Here is a 16,823-nt window from a genome sequence, read left to right as displayed (position 1 = left end):
CCTCCTTACAAAACAGAGAGCGTATCTCGCTCTCCCTTCAAGCAGCGGAGGGTGCCATCGTCTGGCGGAGAGGTCTCTTATATCCCTCTCTTTGGATTGCGTTACCCTATTCGAGTTGCGAAGAAAAAAACACCCATAAAATAAGCCCACTGACAACTCTTTAAGCTATTTACTTGTTAACAGCAGCGTTGAGGACCTGTGTTCTGAAGAAACCACCCTTGGTCTTCTCAATGACCTGCTGGTAGACGTTGTTGGGAGGGTGGTTCATGACCACGGTACCGTCCTGGCTGTCGATCTTGGCATCCAATCGAGTCTCGCGGATCAGGTTGACGATCCACTTCTCGCCATCGTCGGGGTTCAGGCCGAGCTTGGCGCTGAGGTCGCGGATGTTCATACGGCTGAAGATCTTGCAGTAGCTCTCGCAGATGAGGTGTCGGGCGGCGTCAACAAAGGCGTCGGCGGAAGAGGCAAGGAAGAAGTCGCTTCGGCAGACCTCGGCGGCGGCAGAGAGAGCCTCACGGGCAGCCTCGAAGTCGTGGGCGATGTAGAGAGCGTTGACGAACTGGGTGATAGGGTCGGTGTACTCGTAGGCCTCTTGGCGGACGTATCGGATGATGTCCTTGATCTGCTTTTGTTGGATGGAGCTGTTGCGAGCGCGACCACGGCCGGTGATAACGGCAGCGATCAGGTATCGCAGGATCCAGGGACAAGAGGTCTGGATGGTGTTGATGTAAGGGGCGGAGAAGAACATGTCCAGGATGGGCTCGCGGGCACCCTCCCAGTTGAAGAGAGGGAAGAGAGACCAGTGGAGAAGCATTGTTCGGTGGTCGAGCTGAGCACGGGGGTTGTTGAAGAGCTTGGAGTCGATGTTTTCCCTCACGTTCTTGAGCTCATCGACGGCGGACTCCCAGTTGGTCTGGAGGATCTCGGAGGCCAGCTTACCCCAGGTGGCAGCAGAGACCTTGTCGTTATCGGTCGACAGAACTCGGAACTGGTAGAGCATATCGGCGGCGGGACCGTACTGACCGCATCGGAACTGGAACTGACCAAAGTCGTAGAGAGCGTTGACCATTTCCATGGTAACCTATTGAGACGCTCGTTAGCCATCCGACGTCGGCAATAAGAGCTCCTGCAGTATATCACTTACTCCGTGCTGGTTCTTAAGGAACTCCAAGTTGGCAACCTTGTCACTTCGGAGTCCGTTGACGACCTCATCCTGAGTCAAAAGGTCGGCGATCTTGGCGGTGGCTTGCTCGTAGTTCTCCAACTCTGAAAGAACCTCCTGTCGCTTCTTGTTGTACTCCTCGGGAGCATTCTCGACACCGTGGAGCTCGCAGTAGAGAGTCGCGACGTAATCGGTCATGTTTGTGTCCTCGAGAAGCTTGATCTTTCCGGAGAGGATCTCCTTGGCCTTCGCATCCAGACCCTGCTCCTCAGCCCTCTCGCTCTCGAACTGGATCAGAGGGAAAAGCAAATGTCGGCTCAGGTTTGGCGCAAGGCGGGGCATGATCGACGAGCCATCGGCCGAGACGGCGTTGAGAACGTCCTCCATCGTGGGCGATATTTTTTTGTTTTCGAAAAAGGGGTGGGATTCGGTCGAAGGAGGAGGATTCGGTCGGGAAGAACAAAAAAGTGACTCGCCGCACAGGTCGTGATACTGGATTTGATGGAGGGGCAGATTTTTGGTGAATTTCGCCAATCCACTCGGTGGTGTGGGGTTTAGCTTGTCGCCCGTGGATTTGCCGGCGATTAGAGATTAGGAGTCATGTGATCTTGAAGTTTTCCATTCAACGGAGCATTTGGCGCGTTTAGAGTGCGACGACAGGCGAGACTGAATTGAGTGTGAGAGCGCAGGACGACTTAAAGTTTGTTCAGTAAATTGGGATTGGGGATCTCACTTGGATTGATTTGACGTTCGACAACTCTCACCTCCGCCCGATCTTCATCATACCTACTCGACAAGCCAAGACCGAAGACGACCTCTCGACCTCGAACCACCCCTCTACATACAAATCTCACGATGCATTTCCTCACTTCCCGAGCCCTCTCAATAGGGCGCCAGGCTTTCTCGCAACAGCCTGTATCCTTCACACAGCGAGCTGCTCTCAGCACGGTGCGAACAGCCCCGGATCGTACACCAACATTCAAGAAGCACGTCTCATACAAGCCGAACCCTCTCGAGAAAGCCACCAACCCCAACAAGAAGAAGAAGATTCCCTACAAGGAGCGTCCTCTCAAGCAGCCCATGTTCACTCTACCGCACGGAGATCCCAAGCACATCGGTACATATCTTCGCTATGTTATCAAGCGAACGCCATCTTCTCAACTCCCCGTCTATCGCAAGTGGATGTCTGGAGGCAACCGCTGTATTGTTCTTATCAAGAAGGTCAAGGGTGACCTTCCCAAGCTGGTTAAGGATTTGTTAAGGGATCTGGAGATTAAGGCAGACGACATTAGAATAAATCCCGTGACACAACATATCGAAATCAAGGTCAGTGGGTATTTGCATCTGATGTATTCTTTACTAACATTAACCAGGGCGACCATTACATCGAGACGATGAATTGGATTGTCAAGAACGGCTTCTAGAGAAACTCCGTGATGAGTAATGTATCGAGGGGTCTCGCAGATTCTGCTTTTTATGCAATATGAGGATATAAAGTGTATCATATTGACCAGTCGCACCTAATTAGACGACTAAGGATGTACAATACATGTAGTAATGCAAGACGCATCATTGAAGCATATTTTTGTTTGTCCCTAAATATCTTGATTTGTTCACCATTCAACATCCTGTATACACCAATATAGACAAGCAGTTTCATCGTCACCTGTCTTGTCCCCAAACCATCGACTCCAGAATGCAAGTCTAAACGAGAAGCGCACGCTTCAAATGACAAGACACCAATCCCATGTTTCTCAAAACACTAACATACAAACTTATCCGGGCAAGGACATGGTTAAAATAGATCCAAGAATGATCCCCGATATAAGTAAATTATCTCCCGAGAGCAAAGAAGGCTGAGAGTTTCTGTAGCACCTCATCCTTTGACCACTCTGAAGATTGCATAGACAAAGCCTCGAGAAGAGCATGAGGTGCTGGCATGGCCTTGGCCGGTATCGAAGAATTGGGGTCGTTGGGATCTCTGGCCTTCTCAGCCAATCTTCTTAAAAGTGCGACCGCAACGACGACGATATAAACAAGTTCTGGGTCTTTCCGTGGGGCTGCCCGAGGACCTTGAGCTTGAGGTTGCTCGTATTGCTGACTGAGCTCACGAATCAACCTGAAGAGGTTCTGGGCGAAGTCGTTACCAGACGATAGCCAGGCTTGGGTAACTCCAGTGTCATGACCTGGTGCAAGTGATGCCAATATTTCGGCCGAAAGCAATCCTTGCATTAAGAAAGGCTTGCGAACCTCGACAAGTGATGGCAAGTTCGGTTGTCGAGCTTGTGACTTCGCTTTGTCCGGAATGGGGGCTATCGCCAAGCCAAAGGCCCGAGTCAGCAGCTCATATGGAGGGCTACTGGCAGAGTCAAGTGCAAAGACAGTCTTGTAATGTGTTCGATTAGGCTCATCACGTGCCAGTAACTTTGCGAGTGCATCAACAGCATGCGGCAGGTAAGCGTGCAGGCTTGGTTCGTATTGCGAGAAGAAGAGCGTTCCGCCCGAGATTGTTGGGCCTGGCGCTGGTGCAAATGCCAGGAGAAATTGTAAGAGGCAAAGAGCCTGTTCCCGTCCAGGAATTTCTATTGTGCCTGCAATGTTGGATAACAGAACAACGACATCCTTCATAAAGTCCAGAGTGTTATTCTGGGATCGCAAAAGCATCGTCCTTGTGCCAAGATATCTGATGACAACGCAAAGGAATTTGATAACAATCTCATCTGCAAGAACAGAATGGTTCTCGTTTGCCTCTCCGGGGAATGACAAGTTACGCAGAATTGTCGTAACGCATATCAACCGATCCACGGCTCGATCTAACTCATACTCTTGTGTGCCAAAAACCGGCAAATCGCGAATGTTGAATCGTTCCAGACGGCAGGCTCGCAGAACATCTTCGTAAGGTGATATTTGAATCTCGTCCGAAACCTCGACTGTGTGCTCAGCTAACATCTCCACCTGATCCTCTGCACACTCGATCAGAGCTTCTATCAGCTCGTCGCAGTATTGAAGTCGGATAAAGTGGAGCTGATTCATAGAACAAGATGCAGCTGCCAATACGTCAAGTGCAAGACGGGTCTCCCCATGAATTCCACTCTGCAAACTCTTCGTAAGAGCAGCAATATCGATGTTGCCGAGTTCGTGTAAGGGAGGCACATCTGGTTTCCATCGCTCAAGCTCGGTGCCCAGTTTGCTAAAAGCGTTCAGGTCGACGCCGCCAAACGTGGCGAGTTCCCGAGCACATGGATTGTACTCGTCTGACTGTGGGGCCAATCGGGGCATTTTCTCTGGAACTGCAGTAGGCACAACAGAGGCTTGGCGTCCTTCACTCTGCGATATACTTCCCGCTCTCCTGGCGGCAGGAGATGAGGCATTTGAGAAGTCCGGCACAGCTGAGCCTTCCATCGATTGTGACAGCGTACGAGGGGTCTGGCCTGGCATTGTCGGAGGCTGTGGTTGCATCTGGGGTTGAGGTGTAGAGAATCCGTTGACTGGAGGTTGGTGGGGTGTCATTTGCTTCATGGGAGTTTGTTGCTGCATCTGGGGCTGCTGTCCGGGTTGAGGCATTGGTCCTTGGTTCATTTGTTGCCCCGGCGGCATTTGCTTTTGTGGTGTAGCTTGTCCCATGAGTTGCCCCTGCACCTGAGCTTGTTGTTGTGGTGGTTGTTGAGGCTGCTGCTGCTGCGCTTGCTGCTGATGTTGTTGTTGTTGCTGTTGTTGCTGCTGCTGCTGGACTTGCTGCTGCTGCTGTTGTTGTTGTTGCATCATCCTCTGCTTCTGTTGTTGAAGGATCCACACTTCCTCGAACTTATAGAGGTTGCGTTCATATATCGTCTTCAACGCTTGCGGTACCACAGGGTTCTGGGCTGGCAAACCAAGCATCTGAGCAACGTGCGGCCAGCCAGTCGGAGTCGCAGTGGCCTGCTTATATCCACCTTTGTTGGTAACAGCTGTAAACAACATGAACAGGTTGACGGGCCGGCTCATCACCATCGGGTTGGTATCCAATGGCAGTCCTTTGGAGCTCATCAGGGTTGCAAGATTCTTCATAAACTGTTCCTGGTTCATGTTGGGCATCATCCTCTGCTGTGGTCGCATGCCACCTTGTTGCATCTGGCCATTAGGCATTTCAGGCATTTGTTTATTAGGCATCATACCACGACCCATACTTTGCGCCTGCATCTGTGCTTGCATCTGGGCAGCGTTACCTTGAAGCTGTTGCTGCAATCTCATCTGGTAAGCGGCCATCTTCTGTTGATCGGTAAGCCCTTGGCGTTGAGGGGTCTGTTGCCCTTGCTGTTGTTGGCCTTGTTGCTGTTGCGGTGTGCCTTGCTGCTGTTGACCTTGCTGCATCTGAGGAGGGTACATATTGCCTTGCATCTGGCCCATATGCTGCGGCATTTGACCCATCTGCTGGGCCATCATTTGATTACCAGCCATCGCATTCGGGTTCGGTGAAGGTCGGGCGTTCGAGGGGGATGGAGCAAAGTTCGGGTTGAAGCCTTGCGCCATGTTCTGCATATAAGGGTTCGGCTGCGGAGTGCCATGTTCGGAAGGTATCGGTGACGTCTGTGGGTTGAATTGCTGGCCGCTGGGCGAGAAAGGATGCGGCGACGCGGTCGCAACTCGTTGAGGAACACTTCCCGGTCGCATTTGGTTACTCATAATCGGCGAAGGGCTCGCGTTGGCGGAACCATTTGCTTGAAGATGGGAGAATTGACCAGGATTCTGCTGAACCGCGCCGGGTTGAAATCCGCCGGCAAATGATTGCTGCTGCGGTGTCTCGGAGCGCGACGTTGGAAGCATGCCAGGATTCTGGCTGGGTGAGCCAGCGAGACTGTCATCACGAGGGCGAGGACGTTTCGATGGAATGACGGAATTGGTTTGATATGCAGGATTCTGGAAAGAAGGTGAGGCATTGCGCATAGAGCCTGGGCCATTAGGCATGGCACCGCCCATTTGTTGCTGGTTCTGGAATTGAGCAGGATTGAATTGGCCCGAATTGGCCATGAAAGCGGAAGGATCCATCATGGAGTTAGGATCATTCATATGAGGAAAGCCGTTGCCATTGTGGTTGGGGACGGCGTCGTTCATCCAGGTGCTCATGGCGATCGACCCAGCAGGCTGTGCGCGACAGAGTTAGCGATCAGCAGGCACGCGAAATGCGTCCATGGAGGAGCGCCAAGAAGACGAGGATACAATGACGGAAGGCTGAGATGGGAAGCGATGAATGGGAGATGAGGCAGTGACACGGTGGTGATGGGACAAGTCGCGTCGCGGCGTGGATTTGGTGGAGAGTAGTGTAGTGCGAGAGACCAAACCAGACCAGCGAGAAGACCTTGTGTCAGCCTTCCAGGACTGGGAATGGGCTTAAGCAAAGGGGACAGGAAAGTGGGCAATAAAAAAGAGCACAGATTGGTCGGCACGGTGGTCGGTGCAGGGCGACGCGCTTCGCTCAAAAAGACGGCAGATGATAGATGGGAATGACGGGTAATGGATAAGGTAGAGAGGGAGGAAGCCCAGCAGGAAATGAGCGCGCGACAGACTGACGGGAGCAAAAGAGTAAGGGACAAGGACCTGTATGGCAGCCACTTTCAGTTGGCAACGCCGCCAGTAGTGGAGAGCGGCCAGGGCGATAATGGTCAACCAGCCAGTGAGGGAGAATTTTTCGCGGGTACGGGGAGGAACCAGGCCAAGGACGCGCAGCACTGAGACCAGACCATGCAAAAATGCGGGCGACCTGGACTAGCCAACCAGACCAGGGCGGCGTTGAACGACCAACGGGGGAAGAGGGAAGTCGAAAGAATAGTGGACAGGCAAGGCAGGCAAAAGTGAAGCGAAACGACGAGAGACGACAGCGTGCCGTGCAACACTATCTATCGCACTCTATCGTCCAAGGAAGCGAAGAGCGCAAGTATAGAGAGCATATAATAGTGTCGGAATCGAATAAGGAGATGGAAACCTTACCAGAACCAAAGCGCGCGCGCGTTTGTAGTGACTTTTGGGATAAACTGCAATGCTTCAACTCGGGTTCGCCTGGGTTTCAGCGGACGATGAAGACTGGTCTTCTGAGTCGGGGGGAGGCTGAGCCTGTTCTGCGGCGCGCTTGCTTGGCTGTTTTGGGATTAGTGTCAATGATGAGTCCGCTAGCTGACCTGTGACTGCAACCAATTACGTGCTACTGTTAGTAGACAAGTAGATTCTGTCAAGCTGATGTTAGTGGTGACTCTGTAGAGCCACCTTGTCACTAACAGCGGGACGAAATTAAAACACAATGCTGTTAACACGATTCTGGTTTCCAATATGGAAGTTAGCATTCTTGTTGATGTTGCATGTGACAACCAATGCCTCGCGAACGATTGATGGTAATCAACCAGACCGAAACATGATCCATGGCTTCATGGACATCATTGGGGATTTTTTTTTAAAAGTGGCAGTTTATACCCATGCCAAATGAAGTATTCCAGACGTGTTGAAGCTCCAATGAAACGCGAGAGAAACTTCTCTTCCCGTACTGCAGTCATGCCTCGGACAACACTGGTGTGCAAGATCTCGATCTCTTCGCATCTGATCACGTATAGAGCAGATGCTTGGCGCGGCCAACAGCTGAATTCGCTCGTGAGACTGGGTGATAGTGAGGCCAAACAGTATGATGCAGCCTTTCTCCAGTACCAACTAGGCTACTCGGAGGACAGAGCATGTGGTTGTCGCCAAATACGACCCAAGTGAGACACAGCCATCGAAATTGAAGCAGTCTGCGCTCAGTACAATACGTATAACGGTATATCCGTATCCATATCCATATCCATATCCGTATCCATCCGTGGTTTCAATGGAAGGGACAGGGCTGCAGATACTCTCTGCCTGAGCACGCGGGATGTGTCGCACAGATTTGACACCACGAATGCCCAATGTAACGGTTCATTCAAGACCGGCATCTGCCTCTGCACACTTGTGCAGACGCTGTCTCATCCAGATCGAATTCGACCATAATCAGTCGCGGGCGCTGACTGCACTCACACGCCCCGTAAGTCCAGTTCTTTCGGCCCCTGTGTTATGACCCATACAAAGAAAGGGCCGGGCCATTTGGCGCCAGGAACATGACAAACCAAACCCCTTCCATTCGCAACAGCACCACTGCCACTTCAGGGCAATGTCTTTCCCATTAGACAGCCGACATTGCCCACGGCATTTTGTCAATCCATTGGGTCGAGTACTTTTTTCCTGTTTCTGACCGAAAGAGGCGCAGAGCTTGTCGGCTTTGAGTCCGGGGATTGTCTGTGGTGGCGCCTGATGCGGGCTGTCCACCCACCACTGGCGCTTCCCGAGTGGATGCCAGTGGATGGATCCTTGTCAGGCAGGTCGTCATGACCAGAACAGCCAGCGCCGTCTCAAGTCGCTGTGTTCTGGGCTATCTTTGAGAAGCCGGTGAGAGCCGTCACCCTCATTTCTGTCGTGAAATCTCATCTTTTGTCCGTCATTTTGCTGAATGAGACTGATTTTTCAGTAGTGTTGCGTCGAGAGTGAGGCCGATTGAACTGCCCTGGCTCCCACTAATACCCAACTCAGCGGGCTTGGGGTGCCCTGAAAAACCACCCGACGATTTGGAGATGGCTCCGCGTCCGTATAAGTGAGCAGCTCGGAAGACAAATGTGCGCACAACAGCAGCACAGATGAAAGAAGAAGGAAATCAGAACGAAGCAGTAAGAGGAAAATAAGGTAAAAGAGTTTGAGAGGGGAAAACAGACGGGAAATGGGCAGCAGAAAGGAACGGGGGAAGGGGGGTAGTTATGTGAAATACCGTACCTTACCTTACCTTGCCTTGCCTTGTCTACTGTACCTTGCCTTCCATCGTTTTTCTCCGTACCGCCAACGGCCTGGGCTGGGCTTGCAACCTCATTCACTTTTCCTTTAAGCAATTCACCTCCGATAATTTGTTAATGTAATTTTCTCCGCTGAAATGCTCGAGCTCCATTTTTGTCCCTTTAATTGATTTCCATTCTAGTATTTGATTCTTTTGTTCGCGTTTGGACCCTTGAAAATAATCGACAGTCTCATGTGCACTGCTGTACTTTACACTACCGACCGCATGAGGTGTCCGCTCTTCATCCACCAAGCAAAGGTTCCAGGGTTGAGCCTAATATGTGATTAAAAGGTTACTTTCTCCTGTTTATCAATCATTTCAATTTACGAGATTCTTTCTCATTCGAATCTATTCTGTTTACTTCGTTTCCTTTTAATTATCCTTTTGTAATTCGTCTCCAGATCCAGCCTTAAATCCTCTCATTTCTTACTCACGATCCGGCCGCCCACTCACACTCTCTGGGTCGCGCACTGTACGATTCCAGATCATCCACGCGCCGCTTTGAGGTGGGTGACTGACTTGGCAGGGTCTGTTTGTTCCACGGCCCTAATAATAAACATAATGCCAATGAACATTATCCCTCTTGTCCATTATGGTTTGATTGCCGGGTTCCCAGTTAAAATATGTTTGGTAGGTCATGATTGTTGGCTGGGTGTTGAACCCCTCAAGGAATGGGTGGTAATTCAAACTGGCTGGTCTAGATATCCCACAAGTCGACATAACCTACTCACTGGCACGACATAGTGGCAGACTACAGGCTCAGGATCGATTGAAAGCCTTCCCTTCCCCTCTTTTCACCCTTCTAATCTCTCTTATATCCGTCTCAGTCCCCTCTTCTTCTCCTAGCCGTCTGTTGACCGCGCCTCTCCCCTCCATGTAACTTACCGTGCTCTAATTCCCCTGTCGTGAACTCACCCCACATCAATTAAGAACGGGGTCAGTGGCAAATAGTTTGCTGTGCTACGAGTTAAGGCAGAGGCAAGAGTTTAAAGGAACAAGCTAGTGACTCAAATTGCCTGCATTTCCCACATGAGGATGTGCTGCTGAGTGAGTATTCTGTGCCAGCGCTCTGGGCTGGTCAGCAAAGCAATGAAAGGGTGGTGAGCGATCAATAGAGGGATGGGCCAACCAGATGATGCTTGCAGATCTGTCTCGGTCCCTCGCTTTAGAAACGCCTTCTCCTGCCCATCTTAATCGAAATGGCGTTGCTTTTTCACCCATGAAACTAGTTTCTTGGGGCCATTAACGCCTCTTCTGTCTTGTTCTGAATCATAACCAAGAAAGTTTGCCCAGGAACGCCTTGCTCTCACTCAACAAAAGGCATGTGTTTTCGTATCTTTACCCAATCTCTCCCCGAGACTCTAGGAATCAGATTGGCACGCCCCAGATAGTGGATGAAACCATAATTAACATCAAAAGTATGTATCCGTAATGTGGCATACAATCTCATGTCAGTTTTGCTTCATAAGCAAACAGTAGTGAAGGATGCAACCAGGGTTTGATCAAGCATCTTGATCTCTGAGGTTTGGGTGAAGCTTATTGTGGTCAGGAGATACGAATGTGCCTGCGAATAGAACGGCTCAGATGCCATTCTGGCTTCCCCATGCATCCTTCGCTAAGTTACATGATGCATGATGCCATAGAGAGTGCTCCAGTCGCTTGCGGGACCAACAATCGCGTGGCATGGCACCCTCTTCAGGCACCGTTGCTGTAGCTGTTGGTAGATGTAATTTTCCGGTGGCTGCTTCGGTAGGATGATATTAACATGTGTGTGCTTCTACTACAGGTAAGAATAAAGCAGATGCATTTCAATCTCTATGAATCACTCTCATCTTCTTCAAGTGTATAATTGCTGTTAATCACGCTGTCCAAAGTTGTCTAGACTCCAAGCCCCACAAGATGCCCGTGACGGAATGATCCCAAAACGCTGGGTCACCCTAACATCGGGCCGGGGCTTGCAACCACCACGCGACGATCCCCAGTTACTTCTAGGTAGCCGTAGCCTTAAACTTGAGTGAATCTATCAGCATTAATTATGCATCTTCAAATCACTTCACAGAGGGTCCACAGAGTAGGTTTTTGCTCCGATAATGCAATGATCGCCTTGTCTATGTGTGAGATTTACTTTTAAGCAACTATCAACATGAAAAACGAGCATGACCATATTAACAATCACTTGTATGTGGATAGATTGTGAATAACCTCAATCCATGAACGATCGTCTGAAACCTATAAATGTTTTCCGAATAGACCACTGATTATACTTCCGGCAGTATTTACAATAGAAAAAACACAACAGTTTTGATATTTCGCTCTATGATTATTTTCCCCATCCACCACTTTAGATCGCTTCCATCTTCTTCTTGGTATGCTCCAGAACTGCCCGAATACCCTCATCCAAAGTGACCAACGCCAGATATTCATCGATCCATGCTACGGTCTTCTTCTTCAGTTCCGCACGGTCCGTTGTAGTCTCCATGTACTTGTTCAAGCGTGCCAGCACCTCCCTGAGGTTCTTGGGGAACTCTGCAGTCTCGGGGCTGACACCCATAATAGGCTGGCGAATATGAACATTGCAAGTAGCGGGATGGTTGGGGTACTCCTGATCCAAAACGGCGAGAACATGCTGCAATATCCTGGGCTGGGATGAAAGCTTTGTGAAAGAGGAGAAGACTTCGAAGAACATCTCCGCAGTGTTGGCATTGAAGAAACCCTGCTTCTTCGAAATATCGAAAATAGCCATAGGGATCGCGCCATCCATGGCGGGGTTAGACTTCAGCTGCTGCGCAGATTGCTTATCAATAGCCTTGGCCTGCGCAATCGATGGCTCAGGAAGATCACCATCGTCCTCTTCGTCGTCGCTATCAATACGAAGCTCATCTCCATCTTCCTCACGCTCGGGTCGGAGCACATCGTGACCAGGCTTTGATGTCTCCTTTCTCTTATCGAGCTTCTGAAGCCACTCCATTTCCGTGCGAGCATACTCAATCCAAAGTGATGGGCTTGTTGTGCAAAAGCGGCAGCCTCTCATGAAGAATCCACGCGCGGCAGCCATGTCGCCATTCTGAGCCGATCGTCGGCCAGCCATGATCCATAGAGTATGGTCGGTGGGCATCATGCGCAAAGCATTGGTCATCGTCCTGCGCCATCGCTTGGATGACTTGATGCTTGAAATGTATGAAAGGTATTCCCGCCAGAGAGCACTGCTTCCTGGATGTCGGTTGACGCCTCGTTCGTAGATCGCTAGCGTGCGACCCTGGCCAGCTTGGGCAGACTGGAGGTGTCGAATTTTGAGGCGCTTGCAGCGTTTGGTACGCAGGGACTCAAGGGACTGCTCCCATTGTGCATATGAGGACCATTCCGAGGGTTTGTTTCGAGGAGCAAGGACCTTGTGCTCGTAGTCGTTGCGCTTCTGGACAATAGTGCGAATCTCTTCCTGGAAACGCAACAAGATTAGCTGATGATGTTTTGCAGGATCAGGAAAAGACATACCTTTGAGAAAATTCCCTTCTCCTCCCATTCTCTCAATTGCGGCACAGCGCGTTCGAGATAGAATCTCGCTTTATCGGTGACACCAGACATTTTGAACGTTTGCGACCAAAAATGGGTGAGTATGGTATGGTGTGGAAAAGGTGCTAGCTCGCTCGATGGAAGTTTTTTTGCGGACAAGGCTGGCAGATCGATAACTTTTTTAGTGGAGCACTGTTCAGCCTCGCGTGTCTGGACCTTCCATGACTGGCAGGCGCAGGTTGGCGCGTCCAGTTCCAAAAAGGCAAGCGTTGTGACGCCGTTTGTTTATGCCCCCTCCTCTGCCTCTCATTCGTCTCGGGAAGGCGCGCGGGCCATTGTCAAAATCCGATTTCCGAAAACAACCCCCCATGGCCCCTGCCACTTTTGTTCTGTAGTGGCTCCACTTCGTATTAATTACCAGTCCAAGGTATTACGTCGCGGTGGAGGTAACGTCAAAGGTCCGAGGGCTGTTTATGTTCGCCAAGAGGGTATCTCACCATTCTCATGCCTATTTATTATCGTCGCTCATTCTCAAATCTCTACTCTTTGGTTCCCGGATTGTCCGGATGGGATTATTGAGTGTTTGTTGAGTTGTTTTCTCATACAAAATGGCTTCGAAATATAAGGACAAAGATACCGGCGTCGTCCTGAGCTTCAATGGAAGCTTGGTCAGTTGGGCGCACACAATCATCGCGTACAGTATGTTGGTTGCTTTCTTATTTGTTGTTGCGTGGTTATATGCGCATTCGTCTCCGAAGTCCATGATCATTGATCGAGAAGCTAATGTGTGTTGTTATAGCTGCTTTCTTCAGCGCATTGATTATCGGGGTCTACCTTCACTATCACAAGATCGTGAAGAACGAGTTCTACGGTTACCCGCAAGAATGGTTTCCCTCGGTGTCCGCGACAATCGGCGATCGATACCCTGAGCGATCTTTTTTCATGATTTTTATCGCCATCACATCCGGTACACAACAATCGATTCAATTGTACAGTAATCTCTTCTTGCTGACAGGGAATAGGTCCTCGGTTCGCTCTTGTCGGCTTATGGTATCTTCTTACGCGCAAGCCGGGCCAGAAGCTGCCCGCATTTGTCGCCATTATGGGACTCGTGCGAACGCTGACCTGCGGCGGTTGGACATACATTACATCTACAGATGACCACGATTGGCACGATATCTTAATGATTTCCTACATTGTTGCGACGCTTCCGTGGACGACTGGCTGTATCGCACTCAGCCCCGCCAATCCTCAGGCCATTAAATACCGAAAGTACCTGGCCTCGGCTTTCTTCGGTACCCTTGTGCCATTGATTTACTTCTTCATTCAGCACAAGGTTCATCGTGTCGCTGGAGGTAAGATATCGCTTATTAGCCGATTAAACGCCCGTGCTCATACAGCCCACTAACAAACCATGCCAACCAGCTTACACTACCTACTCCTTTTTCGAGTGGTCCTTGATTATCTTCGATGTAGCATTCGACGCTGTAACTGCCCTCGATTTCAGTACCTTCGATATTGAAGTGAGAGACGTTAAGGGTGCGAGCAAGGGGTACGTTCGAGGGCTTCCCAGATAGTCTTTGGCTGTCAGAACAGCCTCCTATCCAATAGACACGTTTTGAGGTCATTGTCTAAGTCTTTCGCAGTGAGAATCACTCACCAGTCCCATCTGCTGTCTTAGAAAAAGAGTAAGTACTGTATTATCCAGGAGACGACATGCAGTTATTGATATAAGTCTCTAGAAAGGAGAAGGCAACCGGTGGCGTCTTTGCTGTTCACTTCAGCTGGTCCGAGGCACTTGACATTGCCGCTGAAATCTACCATGGAGTGAGTTGACGCAACATTTGCGCATGATTGAGAAGACCAAACATTGACCTTTTATAGTACGTTTTCTGGACTATTCTTACTAGTCTGGGCCTTGTGGTCTGGTGTAAGTCATCCAAAATCGAGTGAAGGTTATTGTGTGGTTCTGACATCTTGATAGACTTCCCACTATGGTACATGGGCATTTCCGGATACGAAGTTGCAGTTATGACAACTGTTTCTCCTTTCATTCTTGCGAATCGCTCGGCACGATCTCTGATAGTGAACAACCTGCGTGTTGTACACCTCCTCTCTCTATCAGGCATTGCAGCCTACTTAGTTGAAAAACCTAGCATGCGGCTTTTCACCGTTGGTTTTGGTGTTTTCATGTCATGCTTGGGCTGGGCTGGAACTCTGTTTGCGGAATCCGTGCATGAGGGACGTCTCGAGTCTAAGATTCTTGGTTGGATGATTGGTCTCATCCTTTCTTCAACAGCCAAATTCGCATGGTGGACGAATAACCCTATATGGCCTATTATGCATGCGGCGAACGGTGGCTGGAACAACACTGGCCTTGTCCTCGGTTTTCTGGCCGCCCTTCGCTTCACCCGAAGAACACCTCTTGCTGCTGGTCTGGTCACCAACCCTGCTAAAACAAGCTCCAGCTTCCCTGCCTCGCTTGGCCTTGCGGGGTTGTTCTTTGGCCTCCACTCGCTACTCTCCGACACCAGTACCATGATCCTCTGGGGATGGGAAGGATATCCTATTCGCGGCCCGTACTTCTCTACCCATGGTTGGCTCACTGTTCTTGTCATGTCACTGGGTCTCTTCGCCGGAGTATGGCAACCTAGAATTGCGAGCAGCTGGGGGGCCTATATAACTGGTACCGCAGGAGCCATGTTTCTGACATTTTTCAGTCACTGGTCTGGTTACTATGGCGCCCTCACCCTTGCTACTTACTTGATGGCATACTCGGTCCCTATTCTTGTTCACGGAGCTAAGACCAACCCCGCGACGACCTTTGGCACCGGATTTCTCATCTATAACTTCCTGGTTCTCTTCCACGTATGGGTTGTGGCCTATGCTTTTGTTCCAGGTGGCCACCTTGTCCGTGAGCACACCGACTGGGTCATGTATACAATGATGACATGTATTGGTGCTGGTGTATACGGCATTAATAGTGCCGGTCCCCAGCGAGAAACTCCAAAACGATCTCTGCCCACTCAGCGAAGAAAGTATTTCGGAGTTTCGACCATCTTAATCAACATCATGTTCCTCATTGCGGCCTTCCAGCGCTTTCCCGCCAACAACCACCAGCCGTATCATGGCGAGGATCGCATCCTCACTGCTGGCATTTGGACAATCCACTTCTCGTTTGACAACGATATGTGGGCCTCGGAGTATCGCATGCGAGATCTCATTAAGGAATTAGAAATCGACGTAATCGGACTTCTCGAATCAGACAATCAGCGTATTATCATGGGTAACCGTGATGCTACACAATTCCTTGCTGAGGATCTTGGCATGTACGTCGACTATGGTCCTGGCCCCAACAAGCACACCTGGGGTGCCGCTTTACTGTCGAAATTCCCTATCTTGAACTCGACACATCATCTTCTGCCTAGCCCTGTCGGTGAGCTGGCTCCTGCTATTCATGCTACACTGGATGTCTATGGCCAGCTTGTGGATGTGTTTGTCTTCCACTCCGGGCAGGAAGAAGACCCTGAGGACCGACGACTGCAATCCCTGTATCTCGCCGAGCTCATGGGCTCAACCCCTCGGCCAGCGTTCTTGCTCAGTTACCTAGTGACAAAGCCAAAGAAGGGCAACTACAACACCTACGTAAGCGAAACTTCGGGTATGAAAGACGTGGATCCCTCAGACTGGGATCGCTGGTGTGAATACATCCTTTTCAAGCGTCTCAAGCGTGTAGGATATGCCCGTGTCAGTCGCAGCTCGATCACAGATACTGAGCTCCAGGTTGCCAAGTTCAAGATTCCCGAGTCAAAGGAGGAGATTGCTCAGCTCGAAGCCCAGTCGGACAAGGAGCGTAATCGTCGGGTCCAAGAGAAGGATGTACCTGAAGGATGGAGGTTCCCTGCCATGTTCCGGGGTCAGGGTGTGCGACAGCACAGATACCATGTGTTCAATGAGCCAAGGTATTTTAACTAAGGAAGTTGTGGGTTGTGGTTGAAGGGTATGGGCGATGCGATACTGGTTTGTCGTCGATGTTGTATGCTATTGGAATACTTGATACCTCGAGGGAGTTAATGGGTCGGACAATTTTTTGGGTAATGAATAATGTACGGTGGCGAAGTCTATGAGCTTAATGTTAGTGCGTACAATATATAACCTCGTTGCATATATGTCAGTTGTGCAGTGATCTGGAGAAACTGTTGTTAATAATGTTAATAATAAAGGCCAGGTGAAACTTAGCCCGCAGATGTAGGGTAAGGAATATGCAAAAGAGGGTGCACCGTGCTG

General features: G+C 50.2%; 5 protein-coding genes across 5 annotated transcripts; 2 read left to right on the top strand and 3 right to left on the bottom strand.

Annotated features, from left to right (window-relative positions):
• Positions 1-154: 154 nt before the first annotated feature.
• Positions 155-1,740, bottom strand: B0J16DRAFT_54485 (eIF3 subunit 6 N terminal domain-containing protein). Its single transcript, XM_046134033.1, has 2 exons — positions 1,148-1,740; positions 155-1,084 (listed from the first exon to the last, which is right to left on the bottom strand). The coding sequence occupies exons 1-2, from the start codon at positions 1,550-1,552 to the stop codon at positions 170-172; spliced, it is 1,320 nt and encodes a 439-aa protein (XP_045986024.1). The 5' UTR covers positions 1,553-1,740; the 3' UTR covers positions 155-169.
• A 75-nt stretch (positions 1,741-1,815) lies between these two features.
• B0J16DRAFT_332365 (mitochondrial large subunit ribosomal protein-domain-containing protein) lies at positions 1,816-2,745 on the top strand. The gene is made up of 2 exons (XM_046126705.1): positions 1,816-2,491; positions 2,539-2,745. Exons 1-2 carry the CDS (start codon positions 2,021-2,023, stop codon positions 2,587-2,589), a joined length of 522 nt encoding a protein of 173 aa, XP_045986023.1. The 5' UTR covers positions 1,816-2,020; the 3' UTR covers positions 2,590-2,745.
• A 253-nt stretch (positions 2,746-2,998) lies between these two features.
• B0J16DRAFT_262115 (uncharacterized protein) lies at positions 2,999-6,268 on the bottom strand (the record flags this gene model as incomplete). The annotated part of the gene is made up of 2 exons (XM_046123297.1): positions 2,999-4,852; positions 4,898-6,268. 2 exons carry the CDS (start codon positions 6,266-6,268, stop codon positions 2,999-3,001), a joined length of 3,225 nt encoding a protein of 1,074 aa, XP_045986022.1.
• Positions 6,269-11,061: 4,793 nt separating this feature from the next.
• Positions 11,062-12,651, bottom strand: B0J16DRAFT_368387 (U3 small nucleolar RNA-associated protein 6-domain-containing protein). Its single transcript, XM_046130216.1, has 2 exons — positions 12,519-12,651; positions 11,062-12,462 (listed from the first exon to the last, which is right to left on the bottom strand). The coding sequence occupies exons 1-2, from the start codon at positions 12,606-12,608 to the stop codon at positions 11,368-11,370; spliced, it is 1,185 nt and encodes a 394-aa protein (XP_045986021.1). The 5' UTR covers positions 12,609-12,651; the 3' UTR covers positions 11,062-11,367.
• Positions 12,652-16,706, top strand: B0J16DRAFT_360822 (Frag1/DRAM/Sfk1 family-domain-containing protein). Its single transcript, XM_046129723.1, has 8 exons — positions 12,652-13,235; positions 13,336-13,503; positions 13,559-13,891; positions 13,962-14,088; positions 14,183-14,224; positions 14,279-14,363; positions 14,421-14,466; positions 14,521-16,706. Exons 1-8 carry the CDS (start codon positions 13,145-13,147, stop codon positions 16,509-16,511), a joined length of 2,883 nt encoding a protein of 960 aa, XP_045986020.1. The 5' UTR covers positions 12,652-13,144; the 3' UTR covers positions 16,512-16,706.
• Positions 16,707-16,823: the final 117 nt, after the last annotated feature.

Source organism: Fusarium flagelliforme, assembly GCF_020744385.1.
Source record: "Fusarium flagelliforme strain FIESC 12 MPI-CAGE-AA-0113 chromosome Unknown B0J16scaffold_2, whole genome shotgun sequence".
Taxonomy (NCBI): Eukaryota; Fungi; Ascomycota; class Sordariomycetes; order Hypocreales; family Nectriaceae; genus Fusarium; species Fusarium flagelliforme.
The sequence above is the reverse complement of the archived record's forward strand: the minus strand, read 5'-3'. Positions and strand labels throughout refer to the sequence as shown.

Excerpts from the sequence above, each read along its gene's own strand:
- B0J16DRAFT_54485 (XM_046134033.1), bottom strand. The coding sequence starts at position 1,552 with ATGGAGGACGTTCTCAACGCCGTCTCGGCCGATGGCTCGTCGATCATG. Across the intron at positions 1,085-1,147 it reads TCCTTAAGAACCAGCACGGA|GTTACCATGGAAATGGTCAA; the intron begins GTAAGTGATATA and ends GCGTCTCAATAG.
- B0J16DRAFT_332365 (XM_046126705.1), top strand. The coding sequence starts at position 2,021 with ATGCATTTCCTCACTTCCCGAGCCCTCTCAATAGGGCGCCAGGCTTTC. Across the intron at positions 2,492-2,538 it reads CACAACATATCGAAATCAAG|GGCGACCATTACATCGAGAC; the intron begins GTCAGTGGGTAT and ends AACATTAACCAG.
- B0J16DRAFT_368387 (XM_046130216.1), bottom strand. The coding sequence starts at position 12,608 with ATGTCTGGTGTCACCGATAAAGCGAGATTCTATCTCGAACGCGCTGTG. Across the intron at positions 12,463-12,518 it reads AGAAGGGAATTTTCTCAAAG|GAAGAGATTCGCACTATTGT; the intron begins GTATGTCTTTTC and ends TTGCGTTTCCAG.
- B0J16DRAFT_360822 (XM_046129723.1), top strand. The coding sequence starts at position 13,145 with ATGGCTTCGAAATATAAGGACAAAGATACCGGCGTCGTCCTGAGCTTC. Across the intron at positions 13,236-13,335 it reads GCACACAATCATCGCGTACA|CTGCTTTCTTCAGCGCATTG; the intron begins GTATGTTGGTTG and ends GTGTTGTTATAG. Across the intron at positions 13,504-13,558 it reads TTTTATCGCCATCACATCCG|GTCCTCGGTTCGCTCTTGTC; the intron begins GTACACAACAAT and ends GACAGGGAATAG.